We start from the raw sequence: 18968 nt of genomic DNA on the forward strand, positions 1-18968 counted from the left end.
GGATAATACAGATCCAAAGGCAGAAATAAAAATGTCAACAGACCTCAAAGACTTTCAATTCTCTATTTGTTATTCAAAATTGTTCCCAAGACCAAAAATTGAAAAGACTACCATACTGCTAAATTATGCAGTCATCCTGGGGTATATGAGGCCGCTGAACTAACACACATATATTTACTCTTTTTTTTTTTATTATATAACTAATAAATTAAAGGTGAGTCAAAGTTTGTATGGCTCATTTTAAGAATCACAATATGGAAAGTAAATACACTGCTGTGTGGGAATACATGACTTATCTGTCACTGATAGCTAATGAATTCCTTCCTATTAAAATTTAATTGAAAATCTTCAATGATATTTAAGCTTTCACAGAAGTGTAAACTACTGTGACTACAATTCACAATGCATTTAAAACAATTATTCTTTATCATTAAAGTTAATAATATGCACATTAACCTCTTATGTAGTCTAAATCAATATTGTAGTTTAAAAGATATGACCTCTGGACAGCTTTGTCTAAATATTGATTTCATTGTCATTTGTATAAGGTATCAAACAAATTACACGCTGCACTAATATCATTAATGCTGCCCCCATAGAGCCTCTGACTTTATGGGGTTCTTATAATACAGGACATGACATTACAAAATATTGAGGATATCACAAAATATAATTGCCAAACGGACAAGATTTGATTATGGCAGAACAGGCTCACTGTAAACAGATGATAACTTCCAAATTCTTTACTCTCAGTGGACAGGAAAAAATACTGCTCTTTAACATGCAGAGTGGTTGTTGAGGTTAAGTTTCAAATGGCAAAATTTTTTCTGCCTCTGAGGGTTTAATTTACCTTCTTGTGATGCCAGAGACATTTCAGGAGGGAATCTAAAGTCACATTACAATGGTGTCATTCTGTAATATAGCAGTTTTCCCAACATAAATTTGTTTAGTTTTGTTTAGAAATTTCTGTTAAAAGTTACTAATGAGTCGGAGGAGTTGGAAAATATATGCGTAAAAGTGAAGGGGTTGAGCCTTTCAAATGATCTTTATAGAACTAAATAAAAACTGACTGAGGGATGGACATGCATCACAGTTTCTCTCATAATAATTATTACTATTTTTTGTAAAAAAAAAAATAAGTACAAATCGAAATACCAGCTGTATAATTTCCTTTCTTTTACTTTTTTCAGGTTCTAATTTGCTAGGAATCACAATTGTTAACACTCTCCAGTTACATCTAACTCTATTTTGATGTTTAAATTTTTTAAACTGTATGTTACTTTTTGTTTTTCATAAAACTTTTCAGAAAAGCGATGTGGCCATGATCATGACACTGTGAACTGTGGGTGTTATTTATACTAAAAATGTTCCCCCCCAAATCTCTCGTAGGTAAAAGTGACCCATTTTGTGTAGTTGAACTGAACAATGATAGGCTGCTGACACATACCGTCTACAAAAATCTTAATCCCGAGTGGAACAAAATCTTCACATTGTAAGTAATCATTACCTTGAGCTCCTTTCAAAAATGGAGCTAATAATATTTATTTTTGAGATATTTGTGTGTGTGTTTATTCTTAACTGATGAGCAGCTCTGCATCTGGACTGCCGCTGCTAGCAACAGCGAATATCATAATTGTAATACCTTTCTGACAGAGAGACCTGGGGAAAGAATATGCCATTTTTCTTTGTTTTCACAGATTCTTTTTTAAAACTGTGATTTTTATATGGTTTGACTAAGGATTTTGCTTCCATTAACTGAATGGCCATACTGCTTCTTCCTTTTATACTTTCTATTGAAATTCTCCCCAACTGCATTGACACCAGGGAGGACAAAGGTCTATTTGTTCCATTCCTTAAATCAGCAAACAATCCAGTCTTGAATTCAGAGATGCTTTAGTTTTGCTTTGTTGCATTTTAGTACAATAAGGATGTTAAGTATTGTCCCAGTTACCAGAACACCATTCGGGTTAATTTTCCTTTTGTTTTAAAAAAAAATTTATAAATCTTTTGACCACGCACTATAAAAGCTGCTGATCTACACCATAGTATCTCCTAAGTCCAGGGTGTGTGTGTGTGTTTTAAACGGGGCTTTAGAAATGAACTCTGAACAAAGGAAAACTCTCCAAACAGAGTATTTCTTAAAAGTTTTCTAACATAGTTTAATTTTTTTGTATATGAAAACTGCTAAATTCCTCATTAATTTCTTATAATGTCTCTGCTTAAGAGCGAGTAACTAATCAGATTTAATTATCTGACCAATTTATCTTTAAGGAATTCCACATTTTTATAAGAGATGAAAGCCTGGTCAGTAGACTTGCACTCCTAAGAAGATTGTTGAGAGTGTTCTTCTCTGGAATGCATAACTGAATGAATAGGTTTGATTATTATCAAAGCCATTAATTGATTGTGCCCCGATAAAGCCCCTTCTCACATGTGGTTGCAGTCTTTCAGTAATGAATATATTCTTTTTTTTGTTTTCTCTTAATTCATGTTTTCTTGGTAAACAGTTTGATCAAAGAATAAATGCTGTCAGCAATTGGGGTTTATTTTTCCAGAAACAAAAATGAAGAGCTCGCACAGTTGTTTATTAACATATGTTGTCTTTGGAACGTAATGGGACACTATTTAATTTCTAAATCCTGGGGTGGTACAATAGCTATCAATGTTACATTTTCTCCATTCTGTTTACTGTGTTGGTTAATTTTTACTATAAACCTACCAGAAATAAGTCAATGTTTTGGTAGGAACTGTAAACAAAGGAGATGTCCTACTATTACAGAAAAAGAAAAATTGTATGAGATATACGGTGACTCTTGCTGATATCAAATTTAATGGAGTTTTACATGGGGTTAATAGGAAGCTAGGAATTATTGTGATAATAATGAGAGGGGAAAGTCTCAAAAACATCAGTGGCACTTATTGATTTTTTTTTACGCTAATTCTGTGCCCATCCAGATGGAAAATTATATTTCATTAAAAATTATAACTTGAAATTACAATAGTGTTCAAAGTTCCAGATAACAGAACCAACACTGTAGTCTACGAAGGTGCATTATGGGAAATTCTGTCAGATACGAAGCTACCTTGTATATGTGTATATGCAAATAGCATACATAAAAACACATACACACAAAATCAGCTGGAGCCATCTAAATTTTCAAAAGCATTTTTGTTCTTGTTCCCCACTGATGAAGTCTTTTCTTCTTACGTATATTTATTATGCAGCAACATTAAAGATATCCATTCAGTTCTTGAAGTGACAGTTTATGATGAAGATCGGGATCGAAGTGCTGACTTTCTGGGCAAAGTTGCTATACCATTGCTGTCTGTAAGTTTTATTCACCTGACACACTGCTCTGTGTTGCTTCTGCTCAAGGAAAAAAAAAAAAAAACCCTCAGCTCTGTATCTGTCATTTCTCAACCAAGGTCTGTAATAAGAACACTAAAAATTTTAACATGCTCAATTCACGGCCATGTTGAATCCCATGATAGTTAATTTTTCCTGACAGACTTGATCCTGGTAATGAACAGGTACTTGTCAGAATTGCCACAGTTGTTTTGGGTTCTCTGTCAGTTTCAGCAGCTGGGGGTCAAAGGTCACTGAGGGAGTGTATTCAGCGGAGACCGCGAGACAGACGGCTGTCATGTCCTTTTCCCGCAGATTCAAAATGGTGAACAGAAAGCCTACGTCTTGAAAAACAAGCAGCTGACAGGGCCAACAAAGGGGGTCATCTATCTTGAAATAGATGTGATTTTTAATGCTGTAAGTCTTAACTTTGGCTTTTTTGTACTGCTAAAGAGTTCAGTTTCATGAAAGCTTTTGTTCCTGATTTGTAGAGAATTTCTGTCATTCCTCGTTTTCTCTAACCCTTGATGTATCCTGGAGAACGCGCTTCCGCCACTGCCTGGCACACCCACACTTTGTCCCAGTTGGCGGCCGCCGCGGCTCCGCACTGCGCTGCTGCCTGCCTGCGCAAGCGGGGCCGCGCGTGCGTGTGCAACTGTATACATTTGTATTTATGAGCGCAGCAGCCAGGACTTTGAAACTTTAGGAATTATTGCAAATTGAACTGCGTGAAAAACTTGTAAACGTTGGTAATATATGAATCCATAACAGACACATATGTTGATGTACAGGTGAAAGCCAGCTTACGAACATTAATACCCAAAGAACAGAAGTACATTGAAGAGGAAAACAGACTCTCTAAACAGGTAAAAAGCAAGGAAAGATGAATCCCTCTGGGAAGACCTGATTATATCTGTAAAACATCTAGGTAAATTCAAATAAACTTTGGAAGTGTGGAGGGGGGGAAGACTAGGGAATTTTTGATCATCTACTTATGTGAAATGGCTCTTTCTTTCTCTCTTTCTTTCCTTTTTTTTTTTTCTTTCTTTCTCTCTCTTCCCTTCCTTTCCGTAAGAGATCAAACAAGGACAATACCAAACTAATAAATTGGATGGGGGTGGTCAGAATGGAAAGGGGAGACTGTAGGCGCTGCGTAGAATGGATATGTATTCCTGCATTAGCCAAAGAATGATCATTTTGAACATAAAATACTGTCTGATTGCCATGGAATGTGTAAATGAGAACCACCAAAGGCTGAGGTTCAAATATATGTCCAGACCACCCACAGGTATGGTGCAGGTGTGTGTAAAGCGAGCCCTGGGTAAAGCTCTTCCCTCTAATCCACAAGAGAGGGGGCTCCATCTTTTAAGGGAAACCTTCCTGTTAATTAGATTTTGACTATGGTCTTTTAGAAGTGAACTTTTATTGGCACTTTTAGCGAAGAAAATAGAAAATCAGCACATCTGATTTTTCTGTCATGAAGAAATTTTAACTAGGGCTCTATATCTTGTAATTAGATGTAGATTTAAATTAGGTTTGATATCAAGTTAAGAAAGGGTGCTAAGCTACCTCTTTAAAAAAATGTTTACTTCCAATTAACGCAGCTAAAATAAAATGTTTTTGCTCTGGCTATAAAGTTTACAAAACTCATTTGTGTGTGTTAAAATATTTAACGATTTTCTATGCTATTAGAAGACTAAAATTAGTTTTGTTTTTCATCTAATCAATTCACCATAAACAGTGGGATCTTTGGTTGTTTAAAGACAGTGCATGAATTACAAATGCGATATCTATCTAAATAGAAATACAGATTACATTTTTTTCACAATTATAGATAAAAGTAATAAAAGGAGCTCTAAAAGGAAGGTCGTCAGGGGAGGAAGGAAAGAAGGAAAAAAATAGGGTGACTCTTTTCGCGAAAGAATTTCAATTTTAACAACTTGTTAAAACTGGTACGCTTGTACAGGCATCTATACTTATACACACACACATACACATATTTTTTCCAAATGACCTCAAGAAGCTTCACATAACTACTTCTTAAAAATACCAGATCAGTATTGAAGTATATTTGGCATTAGCAAAATATTAACCTGCAGACATAGTAGTCTAATTAGGAACACAGCTGTAGATCATTTTTTGTACCCTCATCTAGTATAGGGGCTATTCTTTTTTATAGTTGTAGTCATGCCTTGTTTTAAATGTTAGATTTAAATTATATCAATTCTCATATACCGTTTTAATGAAAGATTTTGTAAAGCATTTGGTTACCATAAATTTTTTCCTAACTCCAAAATTATGAAAAAAGAAATGAGAAAATATAGGTTAAATTGATTGTGGAAAAGAGAGAGAAAGAATAAGAGAGAGAGGGAGAGAGAGAGAGTCTGAGAGAGAGACCGAGAGACAGAGACTGAAAAATTGATAGTAAATAAGAGAGGTTCCTACAAAAATGGTGAAAATTTTGTTTTCTGTAATAAAGCAATACTTGACAGGTTTTCCTCTAAGACGTGAAATTAAAACATTTCATGTTATCCATTTCACTTTGAAATATCTTGAAGTTAAAGCATTTAAAGAATCTTAAAATCACAATGAGATTTAAGAGTAAAAAAAAATATATTTAAGGTTCACAGTATATAAATGTTCTTAATCTCTTGGAGATTTTAGATTTTTTTTTTCTTTTGAACAAAAGTAGCCCGACCCACATAATAATATTATTTAAGAAAATATATTTAGCTGAGAAATTGCTCTTGTAATTCAGTTCTTTCTACTTTCTTCAGAGATACTTCTCTTCCTTTAACTCTTGAGCCAAATTGCTTGGTATATTCTTACAACTTTATTAACTTTCTGAATCCTTTTTAAGTCACACTAAGCTTGAATTTTGTACCATATCTGATGTTTTTAGTCTTGCAAATTCTGATAATATTTTCATCTTCCTTACAGCTGCTACTAAGAAACTTTATCAGAATGAAGCGTTGTGTCATGGTGCTCGTAAATGCTGCATACTACGTTAATAGTTGCTTTGATTGGGATTCACCCCCAAGGAGCCTCGCTGCTTTTGTGGTATGATAATTCTTTATTACTTACATTGTTATTCATTAAATTCAGTAATCATAGCTGCATGTTTCTGTGGCTATAGTAACAGTTATGTTGATGTGGCCATTTTAAAACTCCTATTTTAAGACTTGACTGGACAGATTTGCCGTGGGCAGGAACCTGATGGATCGTTCAAGGTCCGAGTCCAAGAATACACATCCCCCCCCCCAGATTTCCGGAAAGCAAGATATCTCAGCCAATATATAATTTTCTCCATGACAGTCAAAAAGTAAAATTTTACATATTGCATAATTCCAAATCCCAATAACAGCGCCAAGAAAAGTCCTTAGTGTTAAAAAAAATTAATAATCTTGACCATCCTCGTCTTTATTTTATTGTTTTACAGATTTTTTTTTTTTCAAAATAGGAAAATCGTTGGCAGTAGGATGCTAGTTGGTAATGTTTGAATATGGGAGTCAATTGGAAGTGGATGTGACCTATTTAAGAGACGTTTTATTGTTTCTGAGATTTTCAGTTTTTAAAAAGGCACAAGTGAGAATTTGATAGATCCAAATAGTTCTCTAACAGTGTTCATCTTGTGGCCTTTTACTTTGGTTATTTAAAAACTGCTGATGAGACCAACTTGCAGAGCTCGAAAATCTGAGAGAATACTTTCCTCTGAGCTTTAGCTGGGATTTTCTGCTCTCACATTAGTTTTGCTTATTCAGGATTTCAGTTTGAAGTTTAAGTGGAGTCCTTCTTTCAAAATCCTTTATTTTATTGTCATATTTGTTAGAATATGAGTACCTTATGCTTCCTTATAGTTTCCAGGTTAGCAAAATCTGACTTTATTATGGAGGCTTACAAGAAGAGCCTTAATTATAGTAACAAATCAACATTTTAGTATTACCATTCAAATGAGTGTATGCACATCTGTTTAGCACTTTGAGCTCTGTCCTCCTCTCAGGCCTTGTATGGGACTTTCATTAATGTCTGAGCACATGGAACAAAGAGTGAGTATGTCCCTTTGTGTTGTAAGTTACCAGAAAGTTAGGCGGCCAGCTTCCCATAGACATGTTGTTGTCTCCTTAAAGAAAGCGATTGCCATCATCATTAGGATTTAGAAAAGAAAATCTGCCTCTTTCAATATTCTTTTATTTAGTGCCTTCACATAATAAATATGTCAGGGTACTGTTAGGCAAACTTTATTATGATTTTTCAGTATCATAGAGGCACTTTGATGTTGATGAGGAAAAGACGATACTGAGTTTCTGTGTGTATTTTATGCCATTACTTCGAGGTTCCACGGGGCCTTATAACAGACACAGTAATATTCTCCTGAAAAGGCCATGATGCCATCTTTGATTCACTCTTTCCAAAGTCATTCCCCACAACTGTTTGCGAAATTTGAAAACAGAGAAATCTCTATAATTATGTCATTCGTTCAGGAACATTCATTTCGAATGCTTTAACATTACAATGTGTTGTGTAAGTTTTCATAAACTCCCTCTGGCTTCCCGAGGTCGCTCATGTGAAATGAATTCAAGATGGCAGACTTTTTTCCCCAATTTTCTTCTGATTAAAAAAAATCAGGCACTGAAAGTCCAAGAAACTTCAGTACATGTATCTGATAATACTTGAGTGGTTTCACTGTAAGGGAATCAGAGTTCACCGGGAGGAAATATAATAATATCCCTCTTAGCTTGTAGTCACTTTCCAACAGCCTTGGTCATACAAAACACAAACTGAATGCAAGATGCTTGCAAAAAAGAGGGGGAGGCCACCGTGAAGGTAGGAAAAGGGCCTGCAGACACTGATGGTGAGAAAAAAGTCCTCACAAGCTGCATGTGAATATGCAGTGAGAGTACTTTTGAGGAAGAAATGATAATATTAACTGTTCATTGAATAGAAGCACTGAATCACGCTCTACTGAATGTGGTTGAAATAACAAATAACAAAACCGAACTGCATTTATCTAGACCTAAGCTGGGCATTCCCTGAGAACGGGGGCCCTGCCTTTTTCACCCTGGTCCTCCAGCATCACCGGCAGAGTATCTAGCACTTGGTAGGCTCCCAATATAAATGGCTATCTAAATCAATAGACCAGCCAATAAACCAGTCAATCAGTCTGAACATTTTTTAAAGAGGAGAAAGTCTTCTTGAATGATGCCACATAAATAGGGCTTTGCTCTAGTAAAGTTGGTCATTAAATGATGATAGACATAGCTTAATGCTCTGCAGCAATTTTTCCTCGAACTTTACTTAAATTCTAATGAATTTAATCCTCTAAATAATAATATAATAATTGTCTATATAATAACAATATATAATAGTATATTATTACATTATATATGTGCTATATGTATGTTATATATATAATAATATAATAATCCTCTAAATAATACAATAATCCTCTATATGTGTTATATATATAACAACTAATATATAATAATATAATAATCCTCTAAATAATAATACAATAATCCTCTATATAAAAATAACAACAACTCATACTTCCTGAGCATTTATGTGACAGGAAACTGTTTTACAGGTACTAAGGCACGAAAGTGCCTTTCATGCATAAATGAATTTAATATTCCCGACAACATAATTATAAGATAGATACTATTATTTTCCTGATATACAGAGGAAAAAACTGAGGCACAGAAAAGAACCTTGCCCAAAGTGCACAACAGATATTATTTTCTTTCTAAAAGAGCTTTCTAATATGCACCTCATAATCTAAGTCTCATAACAATTCAGGAAAAATACTGTTGTAGGATTTTAATTCCTCTTATAGATATTAAACGATGTATTTAAAAATGAAATGTTTCGGGGCGCCTGGGTGGCTCAGTCGTTAAGCACCTGCCTTCAGCTCGGGTCATGATCCCAGGGTCCTGGGATCGAGCCCCGCATCGGGCTCCCTGCTCGGCAGGAAGCCTGCTTCTCCCTCTCCCACTCCCCCTGCTTGTGTTCCCTCTCTCAATGTGTCTCTCCGTCAAATAAATAAATAAAATCTTAAAAAAAAAAAAAAAGAAAAGAAAAGAAATGTTTCAAAGATCTCATTGCATAACCAGAGCCCTTTTAGGCCCGTTTATTGAAAAGAGCTGCTTTCCATTAGGAGAGGAGTATGAGCAGCACCCCATTGTTACAAACATATTGTTCCCATCATTCCCTGTTGATGGATCTCGGGTCTATTATTATAATATTGGTTCCACTTGGCCCACTTTTTCATAAATGCAGCTGCTTCACGGAGCACATTATGTGGCTTGGTTTTAGGCCCAGATCAGTAAACTTCGTAATGTTTAAGTGCCTTTTTTTTTCCTATTCCGTTTTATTTTTCTTTGCTAATTTTCTATCCAAAAATAAATGTAGAATAATGAAATCAAAATGGAAAAACAATAATTTTTTTGTCCCAATGTCAATTCAAGTGGAAAGCTTAAGAAACGCAGGGTTAGAGCTGCTCCAGCCTCTTTGGCCCTACCTATGTGTGCTGGGGAAGATGCAGAGCAGGCGGCCGAGATTAGAAGCTTGCAATCGGCCTGGGAGGTGAGGGATAAAATAGAGGCGAGCTTGTTCCTGGGAATGTCCTTGTTACTGCACGCTATGAATTAGGTTTTTAAATTTTACTATGAATATTGTATGCCTAAGAGCAAACACAGACGTATGTGGCGCAGAAGGCCCTGCTCGTCTTTCGGAATCATCTATTGTAGACGTGGAAATGTCTCATAAATTGGGTCTAATTTTCATCAGGCTCTTGACCAGACATTTGTGTTCTTGTGGATGTCAGTGGGTGCAACATGGAAAAAAAAAACCAGAGTGCACACTCTCTTTCTCTTCAGTACTGTCATTTCTCACTGTAATGAGCACAAAAATAATTGGACAACTGAGCTATCAGTGAAAGGACACACTTCAGTGTGCGTCAAAGAATTATTTTACAGGACAAACTTTAATCTTTAAATGTGATTGTAGATAATTTGTGGTACCATCTGTCCATTTGGAATTGTTTTAGCCTTTTCTGTCGTTACACAGTGAGTGCCGCTGTGTTTAACAGTAACATTTGATATTTTACACATTTAATTTCTGTTCTGCTGTGTGGTCCTTAGGGAATGGAGCGCTAGTGCTACATGAGAGAGACAAAGTATTGATCAGTTAACATTTCAGCTACATTTATGTATGTCGCAAAATTAATGAAAATGCCAGACAAAAATGTCAGAGTGCACAAAAAGGTAGAATTTAAATTTGGTAGTTTAATGAAAAGTTTAAGATGTGCATTATCAAAAATGTCCTCTTGCCTTTAAAGTACAATTCCTAACAGAATAACTACAGGGGGACACATATTTTACTTAGAGGAACAATGAACGTGAATTATGAAGGGATGTCAACCCCTCAGAGTACTTTGTGTTCCAGAATGGGCATGTTTGAATGCCTAACTGTTACTCATAAAATACATTTGTTTCTGTTCATATCTGGAAGGCTACTGGCTTCAACCCTCTGTACTGACCAGCCTATGAGGCAGGCTTCCTACGGAGATTCTCCCCCCACCTAGGTCGGCCTTGGTATCCCTATGTTCCTTTTGTGTCAAAATTGAGAATTCCCTCTACAGCAATTCATCCAGGCCACTCTGGTTCATTACTCCTTCCTTTCTGGGTCCTTTTCAAACGCCTGGTTTTCCTTTGCTTCCAGATAATTTGTGCTCCACCTTCATTCACTCCCCATTTTAGTAAAGGATCACACTTGGGACAACAGCTACTCTCAGAAAAGCTGGGCCATTATGCAGGAAAAGAGAAAAAGCAGAGATGATGTATGCAAAGAATGACATGAGGCAGCTTTGTGTAGCCAAATGATTTAAAAAAAAAAAAATGGAGGAAGCATAAGCAAGGAAGGAAGGACTGAACTTGCAGAGGCGTTGGGAATATAATACAACGATCTGAGTACAATAGGCTCACGAGGATACTGTATTGAGTATTTTCTGGGGAGAAAGCCTGCTGCTATTAAAGAACATATGGATTTTTCTAAAAGTTGTTACAAACAATAAGGCCATTTTAAGGGGCCTTCACGTTCAAGGACTAAAAAAGGGGGCATCGCTTAAGAAGAAATATCAATGTGAGAACAAAGGCATAGCTACATCTACATGTAGTTCAAGTCTCAACATTCATGTTAGTGAGCATTGTGGGGGGATTGTACTGGACATAGGAAAAGGTAACTTTAAGATTCCAACAGAAATTTCTGTTTTCAACATTTAAGAGATCTCAGTAGTACCACACCAACAAAATTATGCTTCGAGTCTATGGCAGTTTTCAAATGATTTTTATAGAAGCTTTTGTTGTTGTTGCTACAATTATTTTTTTAGTGCTAAGCAGAAAAATTGGAAATGTTCCAGACGTAATTGTTGTTATTTTCCCTGCAACAACAAAAACAGAAGGACCCTCGAAAATCAAAGAAACAAGTACTAAAGCAAAATGATCTATAACTCATGGTCCTATCCTTGCATTCTCTCATTTTCCTAAAATTATGTAGATCAAAATTTCCTTTTGTCCACCCTTCTTCATTTATGCTTTCCTCTGAAAACACTTATTAAGTTTACTAAACAATACTTCCAGTCTAATTTATACAAATTTTAAAGGTACATTAAACATTTCCTTTACAAATGTGTGAGGAAAGAAGAGAGCCTATATAGAACTTCATTGATTTAGAAGATTGTATACCTCCAAAATGACCTAAAATTCCTTTTACGAAGTCAAAGACTATTGACACTTAGAAGATTCCAGTACTACAATTTCCTTTTCAGTAAATAGATTGTATATTCAATTCATATGGACATACTGACACTTTAAGTTGATAGTCAGACTCTACATTTTCCCCCCAAATTTATCTGAATTCCAAGGAAGAAAAATTTTTTTCAAACATTGGCCTGTAAAAAATTAGGTTTTCTTAGGTGGTGCCTCTCACAAAGCACCACATATAAATTCTTGCAATTGCATAAAAGCCCCCCAAAGACCACAATTTAGAAGTGAGTTGAGTTTTAGGAATAATCACAGTTAGCTAAAAATCAACCGTGAATCTTAGGAAATGTAGCAAATCAGGTATTAATGGAACAAAGCATTTTGACTAGATTTCTCTAATCCTTCTTGAGGAGTGATGCTCTAGCTCAGTTTATAGATCTATTTAAACGTGTAGTCTTTTTGTTTTGTATTTTAGCTGTTACATCTACAAAGGCAGCACCTCCTCAAATCAGTGCATAGTTCTCTTTAAATGGTGCCAACACCCTTTTTTTGTTGTCTATTTTCAGAGATGTCAGCAAAATGGCCTCCCGTTCTTTGGAGGGAGATAATCACCTAAGACACAGAGTCTGCTACCCCCTGAAAAGCTTATTCCTCTGAAATTTTATTGTGTACTTACAAGAAGAAGAATTTAATTCTTACAGCATGTCACACACACATTTTCTATTATCTCTACTCTCCCTCCTTTGTCCTGTAAGGTAGGAAGTAGTAAAATGCTATAACCTGGGACATATTCTTCTATGGATGATTGGGGGAAAATTTAAACTACTTCACTTTTTCTCAGGTAGAGTGCTATTGCGCTATATTATAATCAAACATAAACTGCAAATATCAGGAACATAATGGTGATACCTTATTGAATTCAGGAATTAGCCTTCTCGTGAATCTTCATGGTTTGTGTAATGAAAGCTGGGGCGGTTGGGGATACCAGGGGTTCAGTGTGGTCTCCTTCTGGCTGTACGGCTGTCCCACTTCACCACAAGCATTACTTCTCAGGTAGTTTCAGCCTCAGGACCTTTATGAGACCCTTTACACATATGTGACTTCGTCCAGATTTTATAACTGAGTTGACTTAAGGATCAACAATTATAAAATAATGAAGTCATGCTCTGTCCTCAGATTCCTAAACCAATGTTTTGTCCTCAGAAGAATTTTCTACCTTCCGGCTTCAGTTTAAATTGTTTGTGACAAAAGAGCAAGCCACATTCTATTGTGAAATATTTTCGTGTAAAGGGTTTTTGCAAAGAAAAACATTTAAATGAATGAGATAATTCTATGATTTATTTTACTAAGATTTTGTAAAGTAAGTAATAACTCTTCTGAAAGATTTTAAATTAGCACAGAAATGCAGTCGTTAAAATAGTCAGTAAGTTTATCCTGCGCATATTTTCATGCCCCCTTGTATCAGGCAAATATTAAGAAATAGGAATAGAATGCTTTCTTTGTCCCGTTTTTCTATTTTGACCAGTCATGAAGATGTACCTTAGAATTATGAATGTATTAGAATTAATTTGCCAAGGGAGAAGCTGACCTGAAATGTTGTTAAGAAAGTTGTTTCTGGTTTTTTGTGGCTCCTTCTCTTGCCCTCATTTCATGACATCGACCATTACAGTCAGAAATGGGGATAGACCCAGTAGCCAGGCTTGCCACAGTAGGTCTGGGAGTTATGACTCCACGTTGCGCCTTCTCCTTTGCTGTGACGACAGAGGCCCAACACTCAGCAAGTGGTAACATCAGCAATCAGTAAGAGAGAAAAGATGAAGGAGTAACCATTTCTCACATTCACACCAGTCATCAGCTATTGGCTCAAAGGGATGTAATGAAGAGAAAATCAGAGAAAAGCTAACAAGCAAGAAAAGATGGAAATTATATTAAAGTGTCAATACATATTTGGGTGAAAATGAAAGGCAACCTTGATTTTAAGAATGGAAAAGGAAATGTTAGAGATAAAGCTTGGCTTTTATTTTATCTTAAGTCAGTGTTTCTCAGTGGGTTTTTTCCCCCATATTCAAGCACCTAAGAAGAAAATTTTCATTAAATGAGAGAAAATAAATGCTAAGGAATAAGATTTTCTCAGGGAATATTGGGTTGTAGAAGGTCACAAATCATTGTAATATCTAAGTTTTTTTTTAATTCTCCCCTAAGAACCAATTTTTGCCCCCTTGGGTGCCATATTGCCCCCCATTGAGCATGCATGCTTGTAAATGAGGTTTAATGTGAGCTTAACTATGTTCATTTTCATGCTTTCGGTAGTGAAGTCTAGTTTCAATATTCTGTAGTGTGCATACAATAGAAATTATTCCCATAGGTAATCAGTCTGGAGAAAGATAATTTGTGATCGCTACACAAAATTATTGACTACATTAGAGTCCAATTAAAGAAAGGATTTTGTTTGGCTTCATAGAGTTTAACGAATTGAATCTTCCCCTTATGAAAATCCATATGAGAGTTTTCTTCTCTATACCAATTCCAAGGGTGCATTGTTGTGCTTCACTGAAATGGAGAGTGGGCTGAACATTAATTCTGCCTAAGTAATATAACCTCCATCATTATGAGGGTTTGATGGGTTTTGTCTATACATTGCACTGTATTTATGACTAGTAGATAATCTTTACATTCTTAAACGAATATCATTATGTCAGAGATATAAAAGCATACTTCATTAGGCTCGATTACCTATTAGATCTTCATTGGAAGGGAAGGAAAAAGGTTGTGGAATAGGGAAGTCATTTAAAACAGTGAAGATACATGTTTTACTGGCTGTTCTGCATGTCAAGTTGTCTAATACCCCATAGGATTCAAAAAACTTTTACTCTTGCAATTTATCAATAATATGTAAATATATGTTGTTTTATATTCCACTTAGCTCTACACAAATAATTCTAGGGCATTTTCCATTGTTAGCATTCTATACATTTCCTGCCAAGCCGACTTCAGGCAATGCTTAAGTGTTTGGAAGAAGTGTATCATTCAGTTTTGTCATAAAATGTTGGTGAAGTAAATATTATTTTCCTTAGTCAATTACAGAAATCTTTTAGATTTAATTTAAAATAATAGATTGCCGGATGCCTGGGTGGCTCAGCTGGTTAAGCTGAGGTCATGATCGCAGAGTTCTGGGATCAAGTCCTACATCGGGCTCCCTGCTCAGCGGGAAGCCTGCTCCTCCCTTTTCCTCTGCCCCTCCCCCCTGCTTGTTCTCTCTCTCAAATAAATAAAATCTTTTTTTAAAAAATTAAAAAATAAAATAAAATAATAGATTGCCAATGTTAAAAGTAGTCCATTAATTATCCACAGCTTAATATACTGAGGTTGTATAAAGGAGGTGTTACATTTTGAAGCAATATTAGTAAAGTGGTGGCTGCTACTCAGAGAAAATTTATTTATAAATGTAGAAGTTCAGATACCAGAGTTCACTTTTCCTGGCTAGGTGGCAATATTGAACATTTTTCTGGTTGTGTTTAAATTATTTTAAATAGAGTTTTGTTCTTCCATTGCAAGAGCCTCTTGCATGCCTCAACGGGGAGGCTGGTATTTATAAAGAAAACCTTTAACCTAGGTTCTACTAGCTTCTCTAGCAGTGTGCTATTTCTTTCATTTTATTTTAAAATTCTCAGAATATGAGACTCCTACCACACTTTCTAAGTCCTAAATCTCGGTTTATGTAGTTAAAATAAATATTTTTTTCAAGTAGGTTCCCAGCCTTCAAATAAGATGTAAAAGTCTGTTTTGTAAGACAGCTGCTTAGACTTTGGAACACATTTCCCCACAGTAGCAATGTTGTAAGTAATGACTAGAGCCACTAACAAAACCTATCACTCCTTTGATGGAGTCCTAGCTGTAGAGTGGACGCATTGCATGTAGGAAGTAGATTCAGTGCAATCATGGCTTGGTGCTCAGGATGCCAGCAACACACCTATTCCAATCCTACCTTCAGCATGGAGCACCTGCTTCATGGCAAAGGCAAGGGGCCTACAAAGGTGGAGACCATATGGGCTTTGAAGGATGCAGATGAAATCATAGAATGTTACAGTTGGAAGGGAGCTTGGAGACCATTTTACGGTAGAGGAAATGAAAGTACTATAATGTAAAGGGACTTACTGAGATACTAACTCTCCTCCTCCCCCAGTTGCTGGGAGTGGGTACTTCAAAGACAGCAGACTTGAAAAGATAAGAGGGACAGAGAGAGAAAGAAAGGAAGATAGAAATATCTACCTCTCTATCCTGAAGTTTATGTGTCAAATTGTGCTTAATTAAAGAAAGCCAAGTGTCTGACCTTGTCCTGTGGAATTCTAAGTGTATAAAATTGGACTTCCAATTGTTGGTATTTCCTGTTAAGCAGTACGTTGACCTGAGGGGGCTACCATTGCCTATTGGAAAGATTAAACTTGTGTTCACCTTGCTTAGTATTCTTCCTGAGGTTAATAACTGTGTATCTTATGTTTTAACGAACTTTTCTGTTAGTAGAGCTCACATCACACTATAGCTCCCCAACCCACTGCAGAGATGAGTATATAGTAATAAAGAACTCTTAAAGGGTTCACTGTGTGTCTAAGTGAGGCACATTTTAGACAAGTAATGTCATTAGGCCTCCAAGTAGTATAAATTACTTATTCCCAAAAGTAAATGTAGACTCATTAAGAATATATTTTCCAGGTTTCAAACATATATTTTCACGAGTTACTTAAACAGTTTAAACCATCTCTATTGATTCATATTGATTTAATGGTAGCTAAGATGAAGCTGTCCATGGCCTAAATGTTCATTAGACTAAATAAATGCCAGGAAAAAAGTGTATGTATTTTGAATCTTTTGGAAAAATGGGTGATCCAGCTTCACTGTATTGCTCTCCTCCTACATATCCTTCAAAATTCTGTAAATTGAAATTTTTCTAGCTATAATTGAGCAATCTAATAGAATAGTCTAGGCTTTCACCAAGTAGTGGAAGTCCTAAAATAATAATCTGGGCATATGTTGAGATACTCTAGATTTTGTAGGGTGTTGCCCCCTTCATTATATAAATTATGTGCTATAAGCTTGATGCACCAATTTATTGCCATTAAAGCTATTGGGGTGAAGAAAGCCAAATTAAATCCCCTATATGAAATGCTTTGAAGTCCTGAAGTACCAGGGCCTGTGGATCATTTAGGCTTGAATGCTGCACACAATTATAGCACAGGTTTTTTTTTGTTTCTGGGAGCGATGTTGCCTTTCAGAATTTGTATCCTTCTTGAAAGCTGATATAACTTAAAATTATTGTTTGAAAATATCTTCTATCGGATCGAAGAAAGAGAAATAAATCACAAGAAAAACCCTCTCGTCAGTGTTTAGCCAAAAACGCGTGACCCTCCGTCCAAAAATATTTAATGATATCTAGACATGTTTAGTAATACGGGGTTCTATTTCTAATTGAGTAGAATGTTTAACCTAAGTTTAAGGAACTAGGAAATAAAATAGATTATAAACCGAAAAATGTCATTTGTCAGTATTTTTAATCCATTACTAGAACCAGTGACAGGAAATAAATCCAGGCAGTTCTGCTTGAGATGCATTTCAGTTGCCATTAACAGATCTTCCCCGTCTTCATGCACACTCAATAAAGCTGGGTTGAATGGCCGACTCCGATGACTTCAGCGGCAAAACTTGAAGTTAAAGCTGTAATATTGTAACAGAAGCCCCCGACAGTAGTATCAGATGAAGCTGAGAATAAATGTAGTATATCAGGCGTCATAAAAGCGTGAATGTGGGATACATTTATGCCCTCCTCTATCTACTAGGAGATTCATACATAAGATTCACACTCATTATTCTCGTCATCTTAATGAGATCAGTGTGGGAACATTTCTCTCCTTTTCCTCTTGACTGTCAGAAATGGGACACTCCATTATTTCTTCTTCCTCTCTCTACTTTAAGGGACGAGTTATATTTTCTTGGAAGGCCAGAAATGTTAACTGGTTACAGCAGGCAGCCCCAGAGTATTGCATACAAAGGCTTAAGGACTTGAGGTGGAGACCCCAGCAGTAGTCTTGCGCACGCTCTTGCTCGCACTCTCTTTTTCACTCCTGTGTGTGCTGTTATTTTCTTTTGGATTTTTATCATCTGCTCTATTTCCCAAGGAGTTGGCTCGGAAAAGAAAGGAAAAGATAATTTCTCGTGGGGAGGAAAATAGGGCACCTGGGTTTTACCTCTAATTGCTATCTCCCTTCTCATTGGACCTACTGCCTTAATTAATTTTGCACCCAGTCTTCTTAAACCAGTTCTGAATGCACTTGGTTCCTATGTCCGAGCCAGACGGTATGTCCGGCCTTGAACGGAAGGAGGTAAAATGGGCAAGGGACCAACTTCTAATGCATCTTATCCTCACATAAATTTTCAGATCTGTCAAGAAACAGCCACTATTTATAATCGAAGTTGCTAGGACAGATTTTTACCATGTTTTTAGATCACAGATTCCCTTCATCCTTAAGGACAAGACAGAAGAACTTACAGAAATATTGTTTAAGCTCTGTGAGCTATTGATTATTAATTTATATTGTAACCACACTGTTTGGGGTGCCGCTTTCCTTTAGAGAAGCTCATGTGTGAGAGAATTCCCTTTAACATGATTGAAGAATTTTAAATAGGCATTTTTAATATTTGCTGCCCTCTTAATATAACTTGTTTAATGCACCACTGTTAGCACAGGGATTATGAGTTAATAAAAATGTCATAGTATTAGTGAATAAAACACTATGTAATTTTCCCCAGGTAATGATTAACAGCATAAGGCTATATTAACAATACTCTTAGTGTACAGTCCCTAAATGTAT

At 36.0% G+C, this 18968-nt stretch overlaps 1 protein-coding gene across 13 annotated transcripts in view; it reads left to right on the plus strand.

Annotated features, from left to right (window-relative positions):
- The window catches only part of MCTP1 (multiple C2 and transmembrane domain containing 1), a 506871-nt gene that overhangs the window by 346235 nt on the left and 141668 nt on the right, over positions 1-18968 (plus strand). For 11 of the 13 annotated variants that reach the window (XR_013445693.1, XM_078067054.1, XM_078067050.1 and 8 more), the window contains 5 exons: positions 1390-1492; positions 3226-3328; positions 3662-3763; positions 4138-4212; positions 6287-6406. Coding sequence is in view for 12 of the 13 variants with exons in the window: in XM_078067054.1 (XP_077923180.1) it covers positions 1390-1492; positions 3226-3328; positions 3662-3763; positions 4138-4212; positions 6287-6406 (503 nt within the window). In the remaining variant the exon portion in view is untranslated. Of the gene's footprint in view, positions 1-1389; positions 1493-3225; positions 3329-3661; positions 3764-4137; positions 4213-6286; positions 6413-18968 lie in introns of those variants that run through there. The other 2 variants (XM_078067058.1, XM_078067049.1) reach the window with 2 other exon arrangements.

This window comes from Halichoerus grypus, chromosome 2, assembly GCF_964656455.1.
Source record: "Halichoerus grypus chromosome 2, mHalGry1.hap1.1, whole genome shotgun sequence".
In the NCBI taxonomy this organism is placed as follows: domain Eukaryota; kingdom Metazoa; phylum Chordata; class Mammalia; order Carnivora; family Phocidae; genus Halichoerus; species Halichoerus grypus.